The 23324-nt window shown below is 40.9% G+C and overlaps 2 protein-coding genes across 4 annotated transcripts in view; one reads left to right on the forward strand and one right to left on the reverse strand.

Moving 5' to 3' along the window:
* Nucleotides 1–99: 99 nt before the first annotated feature.
* Nucleotides 100–8681, reverse strand: prepl (prolyl endopeptidase like). 2 transcript variants are annotated; one of them, XM_082557910.1, is made up of 15 exons: nt 8592–8681; nt 5866–5994; nt 5613–5679; nt 5242–5422; nt 5078–5166; nt 4851–4977; nt 4557–4773; nt 3878–4069; nt 3501–3713; nt 3102–3277; nt 2684–2900; nt 2368–2517; nt 1763–1889; nt 690–778; nt 100–211 (listed from the first exon to the last, which is right to left on the reverse strand). In XM_082557910.1, the coding sequence occupies exons 3-15, from the start codon at nt 5626–5628 to the stop codon at nt 134–136; spliced, it is 1872 nt and encodes a 623-aa protein (XP_082414036.1). In that variant the 5' UTR covers nt 5629–5679; nt 5866–5994; nt 8592–8681; the 3' UTR covers nt 100–133. The 2 variants fall into 2 exon arrangements, with proteins under 2 accessions (XP_082414036.1, XP_082414035.1); XM_082557909.1 differs by lacking the exon at nt 8592–8681 and adding an exon at nt 7934–8333.
* camkmt (calmodulin-lysine N-methyltransferase) overlaps nt 8610–23324 on the forward strand; it is a gene marked incomplete at its 5' end in the record, with an annotated part of 118472 nt that continues 103757 nt past the window's right edge. For both annotated transcript variants that reach the window (XM_082557921.1, XM_082557922.1), the window contains 3 exons: nt 8610–8771; nt 9795–9973; nt 10582–10646. In XM_082557921.1, the coding sequence (XP_082414047.1) occupies nt 8610–8771; nt 9795–9973; nt 10582–10646 (406 nt within the window). The remainder of the gene's footprint in view (nt 8772–9794; nt 9974–10581; nt 10647–23324) is intronic.

Consider the following 23324-nt stretch of genomic DNA (forward strand, 5'->3'; position numbering starts at 1 on the left):
CTAGAAGGTAGTGATTTCTTATCTTTGAAAGTGTAATTGCTGTTATTATTATTAGATTTGGGCACCAGTCTGTCTAGTTGCCGTGATGGAAGATGCTCTGTTTTTCATGCCCGACTGCTTCTTCATAGCCTCGCTATCTTCTCCGCTTGCGTGGAGGCCGAGGAGGGTCCAGGCCAAGCTCCATGTACAGAAATGCAAGCTTGAGGGCTTCCTTTGTTATGGAATAAAAAACAACAAACAGTATGTATCTGTCATCACCCATCCAAGTGCTAAAACTCAAACTTTTACATTCATAAGGCAAATTATAGATTATATATTAAGAAGGCTTTCTCAGATTTGGCTGTTTATCACACACGTACATGACGTCATGGTGCATTTGTAATAAACAAAATCACATCTACAGGTAAAAGGACTCCTTAATTTAACTGACTTTGTACCTCAATTTTAAAGCTGTGAGACAGATAGTATATTGCAATCAAGCGCTTGCTCTGTGCTTACTAATATTTCATGTCTCAGTGTTGGTGTGCATTCTGATGGGACATTAAGAACTCATAATTTTCAGAAAGTAAAAATGTCTCATACCAGAAAATATTTGTGTCCAATTTTCAGATAATTTGTCCTTAAAAAGACTGCAAAATAAAAACATAAATCTTTTCAAGAAGGTTTCAGCTTCAGGAAAATTAATTTACCTCCTCCAGCATTAGCTCAAAGTCTTCTGTTCCAAGGTGATTTGCTCCAGGTTGGATATTCAGAGCTATGTTTGGTGCTGGTTTACACTCTAAAATTAAACGTACACAAAGAGATTCAAGAGCCAAGTACGGGCAGAAGACAATACTTAAAATTAACATTTTCTTTAAAATGTTCTTTTCTCTGCTCCCCTTCTCTGCCCATTTCCCCCCCAAATCATCTTTTTCAGTCTTCTGTCTTTGCTTTCACTCATTTATCCTCCCATCTGATATCCCCCTGCCTCCCCTCCCTGTCTCTGTGGTATGGACTGTTTCACAAGTGCGGTCTTGACCTTGACAGCTCCCAGTCTGTGGCGTCTAATCTCTTGCTCTGATACACTATCTCTTTACCATGCTAATGGGCCTGCCCACCCGCCTGGATGTGTCTATGCCATCAGCACTTTATCAAAGACTCCGGAGAACAGAGAGAGACAGATTAGGGAGACATATACACACACACCACACACACAGACACTTAAGCTGCCTGGTGTATGTGTGAACAACAGAAAAGTGAGCGAGGGTAACGGAGAGAGATAATGTGTGCATTTGAAACAGGAGCAGAGGAGGCAGTGCGAGAGAGAGGGGTGTAAATAAGGAGTACCACCAACGTGGTGAAGGGAGATTATAAGTGAGAGGGAGAAAGAGCCTGTCAGGGGGAAATTAGAGCAATTAGCTGACACACACATACGCACACTCACAGACACACACACACAAAACGCATGTATACACAGAGGCAAGCTTTACTACAAGGTGACCTATGCAACATTTTGGTCATCAACTTAAATGCTGTTAGCACTCCCCCTGACAGATAGCCATGCATCTGCTACTGCTACCTCTCCCAACATGCACACTGAAACTACTATTGGGGGATGACCCTATGCTATTAAAACCTCTGATCATGCAGAAATTACTCCTAAAAAGACGAGGACAATGTATGCTGAGATGCACACAAAGACAAATGCACACCCCCATAGAATGAGGTACTCAAACACACAATAATATGCATGGCTTCATACTTGGAGAAATGACTTGATTACCTGACTTTGGCTTCATGCTGGAGTGTGTATGAACGGCTTTCTTTAGTTGTTCAGTGTATTTAAAGACGCCTGCCAGAGGAACCATGTTGTCACCACTGTAGGCTGTCAGCAGCATCGATGGGTAATGCTGTATCACACAAACACAGACACACACACGCATTTTAAATTACATACTGTAGTTTACATTATGTTTACCAAATGTATTAATTATCAATGGCCCTAAATGCGTCCCTACAGTGTTTCATGGAATTAAACCAAACATGAAATAGATGTCAGTTACCTCGCATTAGGTACAGGACAATTTTTATTGCATTGGAAATTTGAAATCAAATACACCAACCTGGTCCACCTACAGGTAAGACTGAGTCCCAGAAAGGTTGGGACTCACCTGCAGTTTCTTACCTGCTCAAAGCATCCGTCAATGCATTTGATCAGCATTCAACTATGATTGAGGTGATTGAAACACGTATGTGCTAATGCAAACAAATGTATAAAGCAAAACATTACATGAAGTGGTAACACAAACAAAAAGACTATTTTCTGTTAAGCCAGTTAAGAAAAATATAGCTGCATTTTATTTTTATATTCTGTTTTCCTCTCCATACCTGAGGAGTGATGTTGTGAAGGGGACAGTAGGAGGTGATGATATGTCTGTGTTCTGGGTTTCCCACTGGGTCCCCCCATTCATCTCTATCCTCTAAAGTTAGAGGCAGGCTGTGATCCTCCATAGTCCCTAACACATCCAGAAACGGAGCCTGAAAACAGGAAAAGGTGTGGTTTTGGAAGTGTTTAGCTCACATTTTTACTACAAGTAACTATAGAGAGACTTAGTCAAGAATATTCATCATTTTGGTCAATTTAACAACAATGTTGTATGGTTCAGGGTTTAAGCACAAAACCTCCAACGATTTAATTTCTTACCTGCAGGGTGACAGCCCGCATCAATAGTGGGTGTCTGTTGCACAGAGCTCCCACTGGCACAGCCCCAGCACTGCAGGCTGTAAGAGCGGTGAGAGAAGGAGAGGAGACTCCTAAGGAGAAAAGGTGATGGAGACAGGCTTGGAGGTCCTCAACTCCTCTCCGCTTCCCTCCCACGCAGGCTTGTCTGTGCCAAAAAAGGCCACGCTCCCCTCCACCTCTACAGAGTGTAAAAGCAAAGAACAAGTTACTTCAACTCATGGGGAGCACAAAGTTTGAATTACATATTTCACTTGCCCCCTATGACGACAATGACTTGTCTGTCATTTCCCTGTCATTTTGGTCATATAAAGCATGTCTCTCATCATAACTTTTTGAGCCAACAGGGTTTGGTTAGCTTCCTAGAGGAGTGACATTATACCTGACATGGCAGTAGGCCAGAGCCCAGCCCTGCTCCAGCATCACTTTTTTCTCTGGGTAGAACTCCATGTTAAGATCTCTGCCATAAGCACCATAGACATGGACCAGCAGCGGTGCCTGTCTCAAATGCTCCACAGGTACTGTATGAAACAATGTCACAGGCACAAAGGTACCGTCCTACAAAAACACACAGAGATGCACTTTCAGACTAAAGGAATTAATGGTAAATTATCTAAAAATAAGTCTATAAAATTTGTTACAATTATACGCCTCTGTGTTAGGTGATGATGTATGAAGAAGCACAAAATGCCCTTCTCTGTATGGTGATAAATGCTAAATGCTTAGAGCCCTGCTGAGATTGTCTTATTATTTGCGCAAATTATATTTCAAGTTTCCTCACTTGGCTGCAGGCCTCCAAGCGCGTAGTGATATAATCAGCTTGGTTCTCTGGGGAGGATCCATCTCCAGTGCCTGATAAAAGGAGCCCATTCTCAGGGTGTAGACAGTATGGAACCGGCGGATGGACTGGAGAGGATATCAGGAATTCTAGCATATTTTGTTGGTCAGCCAAGCCTGGTTTCTTGGTTTTAATGGCACAAGCCCAGGATGGAAGCTTTAGCATGAGTGTAGAAATAAAAAGCTTTGAGAATATATTAATAACACTAAACCACAAACCCATAAAATTACAAAAAGTAAAGACTAAGAACAACCAAAAGGTGGTTAAAGTCTCAAACGCTAACAAGCACATAAGTATGTAAGAAATTGTGTAATAATTACCTGTACTATGTATGCATTCTTGGGGTGGATCAGAGGGACCACAATGAGAGCTAGTTCACTAACTGGCGTTCTTGCAACCAACACACAATGGTCTCCAACCACGTCCATGTCTTTAATTGTAGTGCCAGGTTCAGGCGCAAACAAAGAGACCCAGGAATCCATTGATGGCTCTGAGACAGGAGCCTGAACCACCTGGAAATTAAATGGAAAGATGAATCTCCTTCACTGAAAATCAATGTTTTAACTGGATATTAAATGTAGCACTCTGTAAAATACTACTGGTAAGTTAATAGAGCAAGTTGTGAATAGAGACCAATTGAAACAGAACATAAGGAAAATTATAGCATGTCAAAAGACAGAAACCTTTTTAAACCATTTTAACTTCTGACATTTTGTTTTCCATGTGCATTTGAAGAGAAAGTGAACAGTAGGTAAAAGCAGGTATACTCCTGTAGTTACAGAGTACACTGCATTCATGCCTGAGTCTGAATTATACCTGGTAAGTTCTGCTAGTCATTATGTATTTATATATGTGTATTTTTGTCTGCATTATTCCTTATATTGTCACTATAGGACCAAACACTTATCCAGGTTTCCTTGGTAATGATGGGCAATCACTCATGTAAAATCTAAAAATAATAATATATATATATACACACACACACGGGACACACTATACCTGATATTCTTGTCCAAGCCCTGTATTTGCCAGTATAATAAGCCGACCTCTCCAGTGCTCCACGTGGTACAGGAGATTGAGCTGGCGTGGCTGAACCACAAATGGATCTAAATTTGATGTTGCTATATCACTTAGCAGCACCTCTGAACTTGTCCTGCTGTTACAGTTGATGGTCAGGATCTGTCGGTCTCTGGTCAGGGCAACCTCCACAAACACACTGGGGAGATGTCAGCAGGTCAATTAGAGATGGTGTGGGAGTAGACGCAGCTTACATGCTGCATCGCTTACACTTACTCAGGCTGCATTTCCTCAAATACAGAGGTTATCCTGCTTCCACTGGAGGTGAGATCCAGACGAAACACTGCGCTGGAACGTAGACCTTCCAGAGTCGAGTAAAATAGTATCTCATCTGTGGCCCACTCTTCACACATGCACACAATAATATGCAGTATTTTAAGTTTTACATCAGTGCTCTTACCTGTAACACAACTGAAATGAATTTTTATTGTGCAAAAAATTACCAAAGCTAAAGACTTTCTCCAGGGTTAGTGTCACATGTTGGGGATGCAGAGGTAGGAATCTTCTCCTTTCAAGCCTCACGACCACACACCTGATTCATCACAAAATTAACATCCTCTTTCTAATTCAGCAAGTACAGTAGTTTAAAATGCCTTGTTTGATTTACCTCAGCTCTTCCGTGTGAGTACATTTTAGCGACGCTGCAAGATGCCTTTCCTGTGGGGATAGACGGATTCTCTGGACCGTCCACTGAAATCTTTGCTTTCTCTTATTATTTTCAAGTCCCGTCTTCTCCAACTCTCCAGAGATTTGTCTTAGATTCAACACCTGCTCTGGCTCCAGGTGACCTAAACACAGAAGAAATAAGTTGGAAAGATTTCTAATGATGGACTGCATAAAAAGTTGCACATGCAGTAACAGGGATATAGTAGAAAAAAAAAATCCCTGTTGAGAAAATAGTCTTCTGCTGCTAAACTTTAGGCTTTCAGAGCTGCTAACATGAGCGGTTTAAAGACCCTCATCATGTTTGCTGCTTACTCTGTTTCTTGTCCATTCTGTATATCCCATCTTCTTCAGTGAAATATAAATGGTGATGTCCAGAGACCTTTGACAAGATAAATAACAACAACAGATATGATTAACATAATTTGAGGCTACCAAATAATCCTTTTCATGATATAGAAACTCAATTGCCAAACAAGTCATATTTATTGTTGTCCATCAGTCCCACTAAGATAATATTCAAAATCATTATAAAATAGACAAATCCAAAACAAAAGGGCATCCTCACCACTGAGTAATCAGGTATATTGGAGAACCTGTGGTATGCATCCTTTAATCTCCTCCTGAAATACTTCTGTAAGTCCCTGTACCTCTCGAGTCCGGAGCTTAGATGGTCAGACGATGATAACGAAGTATCCTAAAATAAAACAGCTTCAAAAATTACTGCAATATTCCTCCACCTATTTATTGAAGTGTCACAGTCTTTTTGAGTAAGCAAAGCACTACTGTACTTATAGTGTGAGCAATAGTTAAAGATACAATCGCTATGTTCAGCAAGTCATTGTTAGATAACCTGGCTGCCTAACAATGTCTGTTTTTGTGTAATTCTAAGGATTGACAAGGAGGTGACATGAAAAGTGTTCAATGATAAAACTTAAGTTTCGGGAAACGTGACTGTTTAACTCTGAAGTGAGCAAAACACCAGAAGATATGTTTATTGCTCTAATTGTGTTTATTAAATCTATACTGATTTTTTTTTTTTTATCAATGATGGAATTTATTAAAAAATAGATGCTATGATGTCATTAGTTACAGTTTTCAATTGTATGCAAAAAAACCCTGACTTTTAAACAGATATTTAAATTTCTTTCAGTAATTTTGGTCTGCTATTTGTTACAAAACTAATTATCCTAATTTGAATAGTATTAGAAAAAAAATATTATAAATCTTAAGCTAAATTTGAGTGAATCACTGTTAAAGTATACTGCTTTTATTTGAACATGACTGGCTACATATACTTTGATAAACCACAAATTATAATGAAGTTTTTTCATCCTTGATTACTTAATGCTTCTGTTTGAAAGAAAATATAATCCAAATTCACAAACAAATTCATTTTAGAGGTGTAATTAAAACACTTTGTGCAGAAACACTCAAAATTAAGATCTATTATGATCACATTCTTGAGTTTATAAATTCCCCAGTGTGATTGGCTGTATTGAAGCAGGTAGATGAGAGCCTGGAGAGGTGGGGGTATGCTTTGGGGAGAAGAGGTCAGCAGAAACAAGACAGAATACATGTATCTGAGTGAGAAAGAGACAGGTGTAACACTGAAGAGAAGATGAGTGAAGGTAGAGTTTAAACACCTGGGGTAAACCATCCAAAACGAAAAACAGTCCACACACAAAGATAGGTGAAGGAAAAAGTGAAGGTGTGGTGGAGTGGCTGGGCACGATATATCAAGGGTGATTTGTGACTGAAGGATAGCAGCAAGAGTGAAAGAGAAGGTTTAGTAGATGGTAGCAAGATCTACTATGATGCATGGTTTGGAGAGGGTGGTGCTAGCAAAAGGAAAGGAGGCAGAGCTGAAGATGATAAGATTTCCACTGGGAATGACCAGGATTAACAAGATTAGTAATGAGTACATTTGAGGAACAGCTCAGATTGAGCAGTTTGGAGACAAAGTCAGAGAGGCAAGGCTGGGATGGTTTGGACATGTGCAGAGGAGAGACAGTAAATATAGTGGCAAAAAGGATGATGAATATGGAGCTGACAGGCAAGGGGAAAAGAGACGATTCCTGGATGTAGAGAAGAAGGACATGCAGAGGGCTGGTGTGACAGGGATAGGGTGAGATGGAGGCCACTGTGGTGACACCTAAAGGGAGCAGCTGACAGTAGACAAAATAGTCCCATACGACTTTATATTTGTCTTGTCAAACCAATAGGCTAATTCCTATTTAAAACAATGATAGTGATGGCAATGTAGGAAAGGCTTTTATAAATAAATGACTGCGTTCATAAATGATCCAATTTGAATCTAAAGTTATTTTAAAATTCTAACCATTTGGATAGAAGAGCTTTGGGCATATTTATATAGTACTCACATAAACACATGCATAACAAAACACATAGGAGGCGTTTGCCAGCACAGCGAGCCAGATTCAGAGTGTCAATTTCAGCACTATGCCCTTATCTGTGTCTCCTTACAAGACTAGTTTTGTCAACCCGGCAGAAAGACACGGTTTTCAATAATGAATGAGTTAGCGTTATCAGCGAGACGGGAGACCAGCGTGTAATCCTGCACCAAGCCAAAGGTAAGTAAAAACAGCATCTTTAACGTTGAATGAACTCCTTACCGACGAGCAACAACGCTGAAGGGACCAGGAGAGCCATGTTTTCCGTTTACAAGCGGTTAGCTCCCAGAATTTTACCCGAAATTGCATCGGAACACGAGCAGATAAGAAAAACAAAGTCGATATACACGCCATGACAAATGTTTAACCGTTAATGAGATAAAATGAGCCGGTGACAGCGACGTTTGCGTGATTTTAATTAGCTACCGGTTACTATCAGGTACAGTTGGTCACATTTGCGACAGTTAGGGCATTTTAATTGCCCTATAATCCTCGCTGCTTTCTTCTACGTTAATTCTTCAGCTACGCACAACAGCCAGCGAGAACATTTTCAGGCACATGTACGATTTCCTAAACGAATACCCGCTTGATGACGTAGCGAGCAATGCCAGGCAAAACTAATCAAATCCGTTTGTGAGCAGCCCTCAGTTATAATTGTGAAATCGAGCGCGATCGTTTAACATGCCTGGACTTGCAAAAGTGTACGGAAGTAGCATGCATCCTTTGTGGGTGTAACAGGTGATGACAGTGAAGCGGTGTATGTGATCATTTCTGCGTCGCTATAGAAAAAAAGCCTTATTTTTTTGTATTACCGCACCGCTGTAACTGTGACAGCTGCATAAACAGGATTTAAACAAATGCTTACGGGTTTATCTCCTACCAGAAGTACGAAGATAAAATGGACAGGGACTCTTCTGGTGCTGCAGAAAGGACCGAGCCGGCGTCACCTTTGGGGAAAAATATTCACGAAGACACTCGCGCAGCTGATTCCCGCGCCTCCCGGTCAGGGACCTGTAGAAATACTGATGTCGCACGAGCCAGGTGGACCCTGCTGAGACAGGTATGCAAGCACAGAACTCTCATGATTGCACTGCTGTCCCTGAAGGAAGAACAAAGATGATGGGAACCCAGAGTTCCCTGTCACGCTTCCCAAAAACTCTATTGTTTACTTAACTTTTAAAAGGATCATGAACTGCACTGTATTTACTTTCTTGCCCCAAAAGGAGGGGGCAGTTTCTGTACAATCTGATAATCCAGCACTTAATAATAAGTATAATAATAAGTATAATGATATACTAATTACAGTACAGCAGTCTTTTTTCTGCTGATCTGCTTTAACATACAGTATTGCCTGAATTATTGTATAACACATCGGCTTCACAGCTTTGCTGGTAACAGTAGCTTTGTTAACACTTGAAAGCCATCTTTTCCCCTCCCCAAAACTTCTGAAAACCTTGCACGCACTAGAGCAGTAACTGTTCCCTTACATGGACATTATGCAGCCCTTACATTTGGCTGACAAAAATATCTCCCTCCAGGAGGTGCAAAAAGCCCCAGACTACTTTTTGGCACTTTTTCCTGAACAGTAATAAACTGAAATTGTATGGACTGCATATTGCATAGTACTGTGTTTTCCATATACAGTATGTTGTATGTAGTAGTATAGTAGTAAGCATAATACTTAACCTGATTTTTTGTCTTTTCTTTCTAAAACATTTATGCAACATAATGAATACTTTCATGGATTTACTGTGTACAATAACACATTTGTCACATTGTGTGAAGAGAGCCCATGGAGTGACAAGGGTGAACATGCAAATTCCACACAAAAATGTCCCAGGATCTTCTTGCTGTTAGGCAAAGTTGCTAACACTTCACTACTGTACTCAAAAACCAAACTCAATCCTTTGTGTTTTCTTTCTGAAAAAATGTATTAAACATAATAAATACTGTCAAGGATTTACTGTAAACAACAGATCATTTGTCACCATATTTAAATGTTATACTAATCCCAAAAGACCTCTTGTCTTTTGGACTGGAGGAAGGCTGTATTTATTTCCACTTTCTTATTTTCTTGTCACAGGTGTTGCGTCAGAAGCAGGTGGAGAGTCCGGAGGTCAAACAAGTGTCTGTTCGCAGGTTTGCCACATTTGACCTTTTCAGCAGAAAAAGGCTTGTGGCACGAGACCACAGTGATACCTCAGATGACCAGTGGGTGGAGTACAGAAGTGTCTACTTTCCTGAGTACAGTGCCTTACTTAGGTACACACACATGAATGGATCCACATAAGGCTCTTGTTTCATTCTGGCATTTGTAAAGCACAGTGACACTGCAAAACACAAAGGGCCATTTTGTAATCCTGCAATATTATACTAGTTAAAAACTACTGTGAATATTTTTTACAATGTTATTTATCTTGTGTCATCAAAAGTAAAGACTTTAGTAAAGTTGAGTTGAACAAACAAAGAAAAACAAACAAAGAGAAGTATATATGAAGTACCACAAAGCTTTGGTCATGTGGGTGGAAAGAAAATATCTAAAACATGTTTCAATTTTAAATTAAAAGCAGATTTAAAAAAGGAATAATTTCAGATGTAGCAAAAATACAGCCCAATGCTTTTCTGCAAAATAGCTGTGTCAGAGATATGTAAATATATATACAAATTTCCCACGTGTGGGACTAATAAAGGTTATCTTATCTTATATATGACAAACCTAATTAGTATTCACTTTTTGATGCTTTTGCTATTGAACAAAGCTCAGAATGGTAAATTTGCACTTTAGTCTTCTTCATCTATCATCTATATAAAAAAGGATAGTTTATGTTCCAAGCGTGCTGCATAATCATTTATATTTTTGTATCTCTAAGGGATAACATGGGACCTCTTAGAGTTAATGAAGTGCTCAACAGTTTTGACAACACCGGTAATGTCTGTAAGTACATGCTTTATCTTACTAGGCATTGTCTTTGTAATGTGTTTGAGTGTTTATCAGAGCATGCATATGATTGTGTTCACAGCGGAGTTCATTTTACCCATAGTGCTCCCTGGCTTTTATCCTTGACACACAAGCACACCCACGCTACAAGTTTGGGTTAACCTCATGCTGTGTTCTGTTAGTGTTTGATTGATGGTTTGATGCAGGTGGTTTGATTCCCTCTCTCTGAATTGGAGTGTGTCTCTCGTGTGCTGCTTCTACAGTGATTTATCATGTGCTCATTCCTCCCAACTACCTTCAGATGTCCTTTAGAAGTAAAGTGGGTTGCAGTCTTATTGCTTCAGTCGACACTGATGAGTGGTTTGGGAGAAAGGAAAGACCATGAGTCAAGGAGGGATTTGCACATGCTCCATGATATGGAGTGGTCACTTCACTCGCTCTGACCTTCATTCTTTGAAACTGTTTTAAAGTGTTAGACTATCAGAAGTGGGTTTACTTCTGATTTTTTTTTTAATTCAGGCTGTTCTGTACAGTTTCTTGTTGATGTATTGTAGCACTGTGTTTTTAACCACAGCGGCATTTCAGCTACAGTTTGGATTTTTTTTCTCCAAAATGTGATTTCAGGCAATTCTTTATATGCACAGTTACTGTAACTGCAGTTGTTTCTTACAATTATCAATGCATTTTGCACAATCCGTGACTTGCCCAAAATATAACATGAATGTTTTGTCTATATTAGTAAAAAGATCTCTTTAACTATACCTCAATATTAAAAATATTGCAGCAACATGACAGGAACAAATGTCTTATTGCAATATGAACAAGGGATTTGTAAGTATCATGTTCAATATATGTGCTTCTTGTTCACTTTGAGCCATTTTATACAGCTTTTTGTGAAGCTCCATCTTCCCAGGCATGTGACTGGTTAGAGAAAGGTCATGGGTTAGTGCTACTCAGCCAGATGGTTCCACGGGAGTCAGGGGTGAATGCCATGGCTAGAGGCTACTTCACTGCACACTGGAATCAGATTAGTAATGACAGAGCTCAGTGGCAACTCTCATTCCAACCTGCTAGAATGGGTAATCCTTTTTCTCCACAAGGAGACAAGAGGATCAATACTTTTTTCTTTGGAGAGTGAAAAAGAAGAGGTCATCATGTTTTTGGATTGTTCCACTCCACTTCACCGCTCTTTCTGGTTTGCAGATACCTCATTCGCTCTTTTTTTCATTCTTTTCCTTCTTTAGAGTATATATAAAGTAGTAACTTGTATAAAGGCTTTCTCCTTCACATAAGAAATCTCCAACTACTTAGAGCATACCCCCTCATCCACATTCCTCTTTCTCAATTTTCCCCTCTCACCATTGCTCCCCTTTCTTCCTTCTACCCCTCCACCTCTCTGTCTTCCCAGCTGGAGTCATGCTTTGCCAGATGGGTAACTGAGTTCCTGACTTGGTCAGTGGATTAGCACAGCCGGAGATGAGAGCATAGAAGAGGAAAAGGGGGAGATGGTGGGTGGGCATGCCGGAGGTGTGTGTGTGTGGGTGTGTGTGTGTAGAAAGGAGTAGAGAGCCACCAGCAACGGGACCTCACTCGTCAAACAATAGGGCAGCCATCTCCCTCCTGTTCTCCATCCCATGTTTGGGGCTAGTAATGCGTGAGATCAATTAGGACTGGTTGAGAGGAGGCACTGAAAGGCCCAGAGGTGACCCTGTCAAAGCTCTGGGGTATATTTTTGAGGGCGGGAGTCAGTGAGAAACCTCTCTAAAATACACAAACACACATACTTACTTATGTGTGCTCGTCACAAAGATATACAGGCAGGGACAATACTTAGAGAATCTACTGCTACTGTGCTAATTAACACATATTCATTTCACCCACCATCACTCCCTCTCCACCTTTCCTGTTGTCTTGATAATCCCCTACCCCTGAGGTGTGGACAAGCCCAAATCCTAGGGGTCCTTGTCCTCCTGAATAGCGGGCTAAAAAGCCTGGCCGGATTAGCACACTGCTTCCAAAATGTGTGGACTCAGCTTAAAATTGCTACCCCCCCTCTCAGCGTGACCCTCTGTCCCAGCTATTGTATTTATCCCACAGTATATTGAACAATATATTGTTTCTTAAGGCGAAGATAAAGTCAGTACTTTCATTTTAAGACCAGTGGACCTTGCAAGGCTTCTCAGTGAAGAATTTAGGTTATGACAATTGTATTATGGATAACTTTTAAATAATGTACCATTTTTAATATATGGGATGATACAGTTTCCTTTCTTCAAGTTTGGGTTGTGCTGGAACCTATCCCTGTTGTCATAGAGTGAGAGGTGGGGTACAATCTAGACAGGTGGCTAATCTGTCTCCTATAATGTATATATGCATTAATATTAGTGGAAAATGCTGGTATAACTACCTTTCTAACACTACAACAAGGCAAGTGGACTCAAGAAACTACCTAAGTGAGCACAATAAAATAAAAGTAAGAGAATTAAAATGGCAAACCTAAATAGCTGCTTTAATATCTTTTTCCACAAAATCAGAAATCATTGACCTACTACTACCTTTTTTCTTTTTTTTTTGGAACGGAGTGGGTTCAGGTTTGTTTTCTGTGGAATGACATCAGTCAGACCAGGACTTGTGAATGGCTCTTCCTACATATCCTAAAGATGGCACACACTTGACAGGTGACTGGAACATGACGTTCACTTGGTAAAATATATACATAGAAAGCACCCCATCTGGTGGTTATCCAGAGGTCATGAATCTGCAGTAACATTTGCTGCTTGTTATGTCTTTTCATTGTATGATTGGGACTATTTCAGTCTGGACTTGATCACTTTTAACTATCTGAACTCTGAACTCCTGACTTTCCCGGTTCTTTAGCTTGTAATTGTTAGAAAGCTTTGTATGGGTGTCGTTAGGAGTTTTAGCAGTGCTTGTTTCCGGCAAAGGGGTCAGGATTTTAGCACACAATTCATGCCCCTCGGGGCACAGGATGTGTGAATGTGTGTGTGTCTTTAAGAGGGTTTGGATAAAGCTTGTTGACGTCGCGGGGCTTTTGGTAAGAGGGCTTGTTGGGCTGTGGGGTCACTTGTTGGGTTAATGTTTCAAGCAAAGGTCACTGTGACAAACCAAAGTGCTTGTATGGACACACACACTAATTTTTCTTGTGTGTATGTGCCAGTACTTATAGCATTACACGTTCTGTCAGGATGCAAATCTGTTTGTATTGCCACTTTGTGGGTTACACAAATTGTTTGGGGACAAAAAGCAAGACTCCATTATATAAATCAATACATTTTAGGTGGAAGACATGATAAAGGTCAGGGTTTGGTTAAGATAAGGTTTAGTGTTATACATATAGCGGTTGTGGTTATGGTTAAGATATGTCAGCAGGAAATGAATGTAAGTCAATACAATGTCCTCTGAAGCACTGGAAACAGTGACAGTGAGATTGTGTGTGCATATAATCAAGAGCCTAGCGTCCTAATGAAGCCTAATAGAAGCTTCTTCACTACAGCTGTCATTGTCTAAATGACTACTAGCCTTTCAGCCTCTCAGTCATCCCTATTATCTCCCACAGACTTCACCTATCACCCCTGCTGGTAAATACTATAAACCCTGAATGTTTGAGTGTTTGAGGGAGGGTTGTGGAGAGCCGATTTCTGATGTTTGTGGTGGTATGGGGGCTGTTTATGACTGGAGGATGTATTTGGAAAGATAAGAGGGGTATCAGCATACAGAACGTACTAGATACATAAATAGCCTATCAAATAGGCCATTGAACAGTGCACGTGCAGGCTTGTGTTATTGTCACTCTCTGTTGAAGTGGTGGACAGGTATGTTTGTATCTGTGTGTTTTCTGTATTCAGAGGCACTGTCACCTTTATGTATGTGTGTTTAATGTTTTATACCAGTGTGTAAGTGTTCTTAGTGACTGTGTTTGTGTGTGTGCACACGTTTGAAGCTGCACATGTGCGTGTGTGTTGTAATAGGTGCCCCCCGTAGCCTCCCCTTGTGCCAGGCCTTTAGCGGAGCCCTGTTTGCATAATTATGCTAATTCATTGTGCCATAGTGCTAATTAGACCTTGTTAGACAATAGCGCTAGACTGGGAGCTGGCTGACATACACACACAGACACACACATAGTATGCTCTCTCAGACTGTTGTGTCAATGACAAGGTTTGCGGTCCCCCTCTGCGCTGTTTATAACATGCTCTCTATAGAAATGGTTCTCTACTGGTGTGCTCTGGACTGAGCTCAGGTGTCTCTTACGATTTTGATTTAAGCTAATGGAACAAAAATCAATGTGAAGCAAGACTGCTACACGAGCTTCTTTACAATATAACACAATTGGTACATGCCCTTATTTTCATTGTCTCTTATTTCTCAAAGCTGTTGCTTAATTGCTCCTTTGCCAGCAGTTTTTCTAATCTCTGCTTATTTTATCATTGTACATTATGATGATAAGATATAAAGGGCACTTCAGATTTTATTCAATAAACCATATGATCTGAATATGAGTCAATCCAGACCCCAAGCAAAAAATCCATGAATATCTTACGATTTCCAAAAAAATCCACATTTCTTAGTTTCTTATTTTCTAAAAAGGATGGTGTGATATTCTAATAGCCTGTTATGTCCAATGTAATCGATTCAAAATAATAATAATAATAATAATGAAAAATAAGATAAAGTCAGCTTGGTGTTATATATACTTCTCATGAGCAACCTACCATCATTTAACATGCTCCAAAAAAGGCTGGTTTCACTATCTATCTATGAAGGAAGGATAGATAGACACACTATATATATCCACAACAATTTTAAGAGTTGCTGTTCTCTTCAAGCATTTTGTTTGTGTGGCTTTGTTTTTGATAGACGATAAGAAATTGTTTGGTTAATATGCCTCAAATAAGCCAAATGAAATGCACAAAGCACAATTAAATGCTACTTTTGTATGTTCTGTACAGTTTAAAAATGACACATTGGGGGGAAAAAAGTCTAGCATTTTTAGCCATCTTCACAGCAATTGTTTCTAAGTCTATAATTTAACCGCTAAACACAAAAAGACAGTCGCACAGTAAGTGGATGTGGCTTAGTGTGTATGCACATGTGTTTGTTGTGCGTGTGTCACTTTGTAGTGTAGGAGTGGGGGTTGGAGGTATTGTAAGTATGACTTGAGTGGCTTGGGGGCACATTGAAAGAGTTGCTGGTTGATTTAATTGAAAGTAATTGATTTTTGCTTCCGTACCCTTGTCTCCTCCATCCGTTGACTGGAGGAAATAAGAAACAGGGACTCGCCTGAAGTACCGTTGGGTGTTAGAAGCTTCTTGACACTCGAGAAGTAAACAGTCGCCACACTGCATCTAAACACAAGTTGATGCTAATGTACAGATGCAGGCTGAAATGTTTATGTACGTGCACGCACACACACAGACACACATGCAAATGCGTGCTGAAGGTCCCTGCAGTACAGCGTCATTATGACTTTGAGCACAATAGTGATTGAAGGTGAGCAGTTGGGTGTAGCTTTGCTTAAGGAGTTCTTTCCCTTTATAGCCAGTAGTTGATTTTGTGAATTTGTGCATGACTGAGAGTTTGTGTGTGTGTCCAGATGCGTGTGCACTTGCGCACTATTACCAGTAAGCGGTGGGGATTAAGTTCAGGAAATGAGTAGAGCGTTAAAGGGTGCTTCCCTGCCTAGCGCTCTTGCATTGTCACCACTGCTAATACTCAGCTAATTACAAGGACATACTTTAACAGCAAGCTCAGCCCGTAACCCTCATGTCTCTCCACTTGGCTCCCCCTTTTCTTAGGTTACCCCCTTACCCTAGAATTAGAGGATGAAAAAAAGAGTGAAAGAAAAGAGAAAGAGTAATAACAGATCGCTCCCCTCCCTAAAAGCTCACCCTGCCTCTGGACGGATACAATAATTGGATTTTTCCCCATTTAAGTCACCCAACCCCTATGTGCCCCTCCTGGCTGTGTTCCCTATCGTGCATAAGCTCTACATACACTGGCCTCTTCAACCATGTAAAACATACACACAAAGAACGAGTGTGTTAGAAGAGAATATATATCACTTAGTCGCGTTTGCTACCACTTTATTTAAAATCTGAGAAGTCTGGACAAAGAAGTGGTCTGGTAGTTATACTTTCTACACAAACAGTGGTAATCATGGAAAAAAACTTGTTTTTTACCTGTAAAAAGGAATGTTTTAACCTTCAAATATTTCAATCTGCGCTCAAGCATAATGATTAATTCAAATCTATAAAAGCTTCAAAGGCATTTTTCTGATTAATCAAGTACGCAATATATGATCTTTTACATTGTCACAATGGTGAATGCCCACTTAGGCATAACTGCACAGTGGCATATAAAAGTTGGATAAATTTAGTCCATGCTGCATATCCATACCCATGCTGCTTCATTCAACTAATTGACAAATATATACCTATAGCATTAAAAAATACACCCTTGGGGATAAGATTCAAGGTTCAAGGTTCTTTATTTGTCACATGCATAGTTATACAAGTATAACACACAGTGAAATGTAGCCTGACACGCTCCTCGACATGTGCAAAAAAATTGGGGGGGGGGGGGGTGTAGAGGAAAAACATTATATATATATATATATATATATATATATATATATATATATATGTGTATATATATATGTGTATATATATATATGTATATATATATATATATATATATATGTGTATATATATATATGTATATATATATATATATATATATATATATGTATATGTATATATATATATGTATATATATGTATATGTATATATATATATATATATATATGTGTATATGTATATATATATATATATATATATATATATATATATATGTATATATATGTATATATATATATATATATATATATATATATATGTATATATATGTATATATATATATATATATATATATATATATATGTATATATATATATATATATATGTATATATATGTATATATATATATATATATGTATATATATATATATATATATGTATATATATATATATATGTGTATATATATATATATATATATATATATGTGTATGTGTGTATGACACCAATGTGACGAGCTCAGACAACGAGGAGACGAAGGTGTCGTTTGGTCTTGCTTCCCGTGAGCTAGCCAGGGAGCACAGCCGTTTATTGACATCTGCAGAAGAACACTGCCGCTAGCTAACTGCTCAGCGCGGCAACCGCACAGCAACAACAACAACAACAACACACAGGGCGCCCTCTGACCCCGGAAGGACACACCGTCGCAGCGAGAGGGCGTCACCCGTCACTATGGCAACATAAACAAAACATAAGTGTACAAACAGAACCCCGAACAGCCCTGACCCGCTACAATATGATGCTGAGAATATAGCCCAGAAGAAGCGTATAGTATAGCTTTTATTTTGGAAAGAGCCATTTCTCTGTAATAAACTCTCTTTTCCAAAGATGAGCGATTCCTCAATCAGATACAGGTGTTACCGCGCCAGATCCGCGGCCCCGAACCGTAGTAAGGAAACCTCTGGCAGTTACTTGAAGGTTCCGTAACTGACTCGTAGCCACCGGCAACAGCTTACTATACAGGTCAACTCCGCTAGCAAAAAGATCGAAGGAGGCGTAGGAAACTGCTTCACCGAACTTTATTTCTTCTCTAAGGCACGAACACCGCATACAGTGGGCTGAAACAGTTTACTCACAGCGAGCATCGCCGACACAACTCTGGCTGTTGAGGGAGTTATTATATTCCTTTTATTTATTTTCTTTTCGTCTCTTCTGTAGCTGACCGTTACTTTTTCCCCTTCTCCGCTCTCTCTCTTCACACACACCAGGCAGTCCCACTACACACATCCCGAATACATTTCCCATCAGGCTTCATCCTTAAAGGGCCATGCCTGTAACACAGGGCTTGCAAAATCGCTAGCCCGACGTCCCAGGGCTAACGATTTTTCCAGTCGGGTTACCAAAATCTATCTCTGCCCTGCCCGTCGGGCTATCATAGGAAGGAAAAATATATGTCAATGCTTTTGCATTCTTTCGGAAATGTAGCTGGGTAATTATGTCATTGGCATCGGTGAGCCACTGTCAATATGTGACATATTGAAATCGCGTTTGAATTTGCCCTTGTTTTTTGCTTTCACTTTGCAAATGTCCAGGTGCCTTCTTTTGGCGCGCCGGCCGGTCACCACCGGCGGGGGAAAAGTCACTCGGGTCAGAACATGGGGTGCCACCATCATCCCACTTCTGACACCAATGTGGCGAGCTCAGACAACGAGGAGACGAAGGTGTCGTTTGGTCTTGCTTCCCGTGAGCTAGCCAGGGAGCACAGCCGTTTATTGACATCTGCAGAAGAACACTGCCGCTAGCTAACTGCTCAGCACGGCAACCGCACAGCAACAACAACAACACACAGGGCGCCCTCTGACCCCGGAAGGACACACCGTCGCAGCGAGAGGGCGTCACCCGTCACTATGGCAACATAAACAAAACAACTGTACAAACAGAACCCCGAACAGCCCTGACCCGCTACAATATGCTGCTGAGAATATAGCCCAGAAGAAGCGTATAGTATAGCTTTTATTTTGGAAAGAGCCATTTCTCTGTAATAAACTCTCTTTTCCAAAGATGAGCGATTCCTCAATCAGATACAGGTGTTACCGCGCCAGATCCGCGGCCCCGAACCGTAGTAAGGAAACCTCTGGCAGTTACTTGAAGGTTCCGTAACTGACTCGTAGCCACCGGCAACAGCTTACTATACAGGTCAACTCCGCTAGCAAAAAGATCGAAGGAGGCGTAGGAAACTGCTTCACCGAACTTTATTTCTTCTCTAAGGCACGAACACCGCATACAGTGGGCTGAAACAGTTTACTCACAGCGAGCATCGCCGACACAACTCTGGCTGTTGAGGGAGTTATTATATTCCTTTTATTTATTTTCTTTTCGTCTCTTCTGTAGCTAACCGTTACTTTTTCCCCTTCTCCGCTCTCTCTCTTCACACACACCAGGCAGTCCCACTACACACATCCCGAATACATTTCCCATCAGGCTTCATCCTTAAAGGGCCATGCCTGTAACACAGGGCTTGCAAAATCGCTAGCCCGACGTCCCGGGGCTAGCGATTTTTCCAGTCGGGTTACCAAAATCTATCTCTGCCCTGCCCGTCGGGCTATTGTAGGAAGGAAAAATATATGTCAATGCTTTTGCATTCTTTCGGAAATGTAGCTGGGTAATTATGTCATTGGCATCGGTGAGCCACTGTCAATATGTGACATATTGAAATCGCGTTTGAATTTGCCCTTGTTTTTTGCTTTCACTTTGCAAATGTCCAGGTGCCTTCTTTTGGCGCGCCGGCCGGTCACCACCGGCGGGGGAAAAGTCACTGGGGTCAGAACATGGGGTGCCACCATCATCCCACTTCTGACACCAATGTGGCTAGCCAGGGAGCACAGCCGTTTATTGACATCTGCAGAAGAACACTGCCGCTAGCTAACTGCTCAGCGCGGCAACCGCACAGCAACAACAACAACAACAACACACAGGGCGCCCTCTGACCCCGGAAGGACACACCGTCGCAGCGAGAGGGCGTCACCCGTCACTATGGCAACATAAACAAAACAACTGTACAAACAGAACCCCGAACAGCCCTGACCCGCTACAATATGCTGCTGAGAATATAGCCCAGAAGAAGCGTATAGTATAGCTTTTATTTTGGAAAGAGCCATTTCTCTGTAATAAACTCTCTTTTCCAAAGATGAGCGATTCCTCAATCAGATACAGGTGTTACCGCGCCAGATCCGCGGCCCCGAACCGTAGTAAGGAAACCTCTGGCAGTTACTTGAAGGTTCTGTAACTGACTCGTAGCCACCGGCAACAGCTTACTATACAGGTCAACTCCGCTAGCAAAAAGATCGAAGGAGGCGTAGGAAACTGCTTCACCGAACTTTATTTCTTCTCTAAGGCACGAACACCGCGTACAGTGGGCTGAAACAGTTTACTCACAGCGAGCATCGCCGACACAACTCTGGCTGTCGAGGGAGTTATTATATTCCTTTTATTTATTTTCTTTTCGTCTCTTCTGTAGCTAACCGTTACTTTTCCCCCTTCTCTGCTCTCTCTCTTCACACACACACCAGGCAGTCCCGCTACACACATCCCGAATACATTTCCCATCAGGCTTCATCCTTAAAGGGCCATGCCTGTAACACAGGGCTTGCAAAATCGCTAGCCCGACGTCCCAGGGCTAACGATTTTTCCAGTCGGGTTACCAAAATCTATCTCTGCCCTGCCCGTCGGGCTATCATAGGAAGGAAAAATATATGTCAATGCTTTTGCATTCTTTCGGAAATGTAGCTGGGTAATTATGTCATTGGCATCGGTGAGCCACTGTCAATATGTGACATATTGAAATCGCGTTTGAATTTGCGCTTGTTTTTTGCTTTCACTTTGCAATCGCGTGAACTGTGTATAGAGAGCGACAGTACTGATTGGTGAGTGATGATAATTTGCGCACCAATTCCTCTGACATCGTCTTATCAATCGTTAGCTTACTATGCAAACATGACAAGTGAAATCTCCCGCAGCAAGCTTAAACATATGAGAGGTTGATCGCGCAGAGAATCGCTGACCGTTGTGTGTGTGTGTGCGTGCGTGTGTGTGTGTGTGTGTGTAAAAGCAGCAGGATTTATATTTTAGTTCTGCTGAGCCAAATAAGACAGGTCAGGGTGAAGAAGTGACAGCCAAAGAAAAGCTTACCACAAAACGGAAAAGTTATGACAAATCAGACTATAAGGCAAAAAGAAAGTGCAGCTTTATGGTTTCATGGACAAAAGAATTTCTGTGGCTGCAATATGACGAGCTATATAACCGGGGCTGCACATAAGTGGTCCGCAGGTGCGCATTCGCTGTCAAAAAAAAAACGCGCACAAGATATGAAGTTGCATCGCGTGTTTGCATACATAAGATTTTCTGGAGGAGGACAGACATTTGTTTAAAACTCTTAAAGATGTCGAAGAAGCTCCTTTAAGCAATTACTTTGGTGTTCCTCTACCTCCAAAGAAATGTCAGAAGGAGTCCGAACCACAAAAGAAGCACGTATTCTCGGGAAAGTGGTTGCAGGAGGTGAGCTGGCTTCAAACAAATGATGAACGCACAGAGATGTGGTGCGGAATGTGCCGTGAAAATCCCACTCTAGCGGACAAAAACAGTGCTTTTTATATGGACGCAAACGCGCGTTGCAACTTCTTATCTGGTGCGCGTCTTTTATTTTGACAGCGAATGCGCACATGCGGACCACTTATGCGCACCCGTGTAAATAACATAATGTTCTGCCGGGTGTGTTGTTGGTTTTCTCTCGATTTCTGAGTCGACAAGCGCCTTTGTTACTGGGACCAGTCATTTTAAGAAAGGCCCCCATTAGAACCCATGAGAAATGCAAGAAATGCATTATTGCTCAGTCTGCAATATCTTTCCCAGAACAAACACCAATTGCAAATAACATACTAAAAATAAACCTGAAAAATCTGTTTAGAACAGCCTACCATGTTGCAAAGAGTGAACTACCACTGGCACAATTTAGCAGTCTTTGCAAACTTCAAAAAGCAAATGGCTCGATCTTGGTTCCACTTGTCTCCTACCCGTGACTTCAGCGGAAATTTCAAATTCAGGATCTGACACAGACTGATTCATGTCCTACACAGTTCTTACAAGTTCATAGAAATTTCTGTTCAATTAGAACCAAGTATTTGAGTTGATGATTGTAATTTTTATACAATGTTGTAATTTGTTTTTCAACAATTTTTTGATTAATGTTTTGTTTCCTTTACAATATTATACTTTAATGTATAATATTGTAAAGGAAACAAAACAGGAAACAAAACATCAATCAAAAAATTGCTCTCTTTTTTATTCGGGCTACTTACATTTATTTTGGGCTACCAAAAACTGAAGAGTCCCTGCCCGAAGGGCTACCAGGGATTTTGAAATTTTGAGAGCCCTGAGATATATTTATTTTTTAATTACTTTTGTTTCAGCAACATTAAATTTAAAAACTGTACTTTTGAGTTAAAATATATATTTATAATTTTAATAAATGACAAATTAAAAAGGCATGAACATTTTTTTTGTATCGAAAAAATATCGAACCGTGACACCAAAGTATCGAACCGAACCGTGAATTTTGTGTATCGTTGCACCCCTAATATATATATATATATATATATATATATATATAAAAACACCCAGCACGCCCCTGCGGGCGGTTTATCCTTCAAGCTCGGGTCCTCTACCAGAGGCCTGGGAGCTTGAGGGTCCTGCGCAGTATCTTAGCTGTTCCCAGGACTGCGCTCTTCTGGACAGAGATCTCCGATGTTGTTCCTGGGATCTGCTGGAGCCACTCGCCTAGCTTGGGAGTCACCGCACCTAGTGCTCCGATTACCACGGGGACCACCGTTACCTTCACCCTCCACATCCTCTCGAGCTCTTCTCTGAGCCCTTGGTATTTCTCCAGCTTCTCGTGTTCCTTTTTCCTGATATTGCTGTCATTCGGAACCGCTACATCGATCACTACGGCCATCTTCTTCTGTTTGTCTACCACCACTATGTCCGGTTGGTTAGCCACCACCATTTTGTCCGTCTGTATCTGGAAGTCCC

The sequence above is a fragment of the Aulonocara stuartgranti genome (assembly GCF_965226115.1).
Source record: "Aulonocara stuartgranti genome assembly, chromosome: 13".
Classification (NCBI taxonomy): domain Eukaryota; kingdom Metazoa; phylum Chordata; class Actinopteri; order Cichliformes; family Cichlidae; genus Aulonocara; species Aulonocara stuartgranti.

Excerpts from the sequence above, each read along its gene's own strand:
- prepl (XM_082557909.1), bottom strand. The coding sequence starts at position 8,065 with ATGGCGTGTATATCGACTTTGTTTTTCTTATCTGCTCGTGTTCCGATG. Across the intron at positions 4,070-4,556 it reads GGCTTGGACAAGAATATCAG|GTGGTTCAGGCTCCTGTCTC; the intron begins GTATAGTGTGTC and ends TTTAATTTCCAG. Across the intron at positions 1,890-2,367 it reads TTCACAACATCACTCCTCAG|CATTACCCATCGATGCTGCT; the intron begins GTATGGAGAGGA and ends TGTGTGATACAG.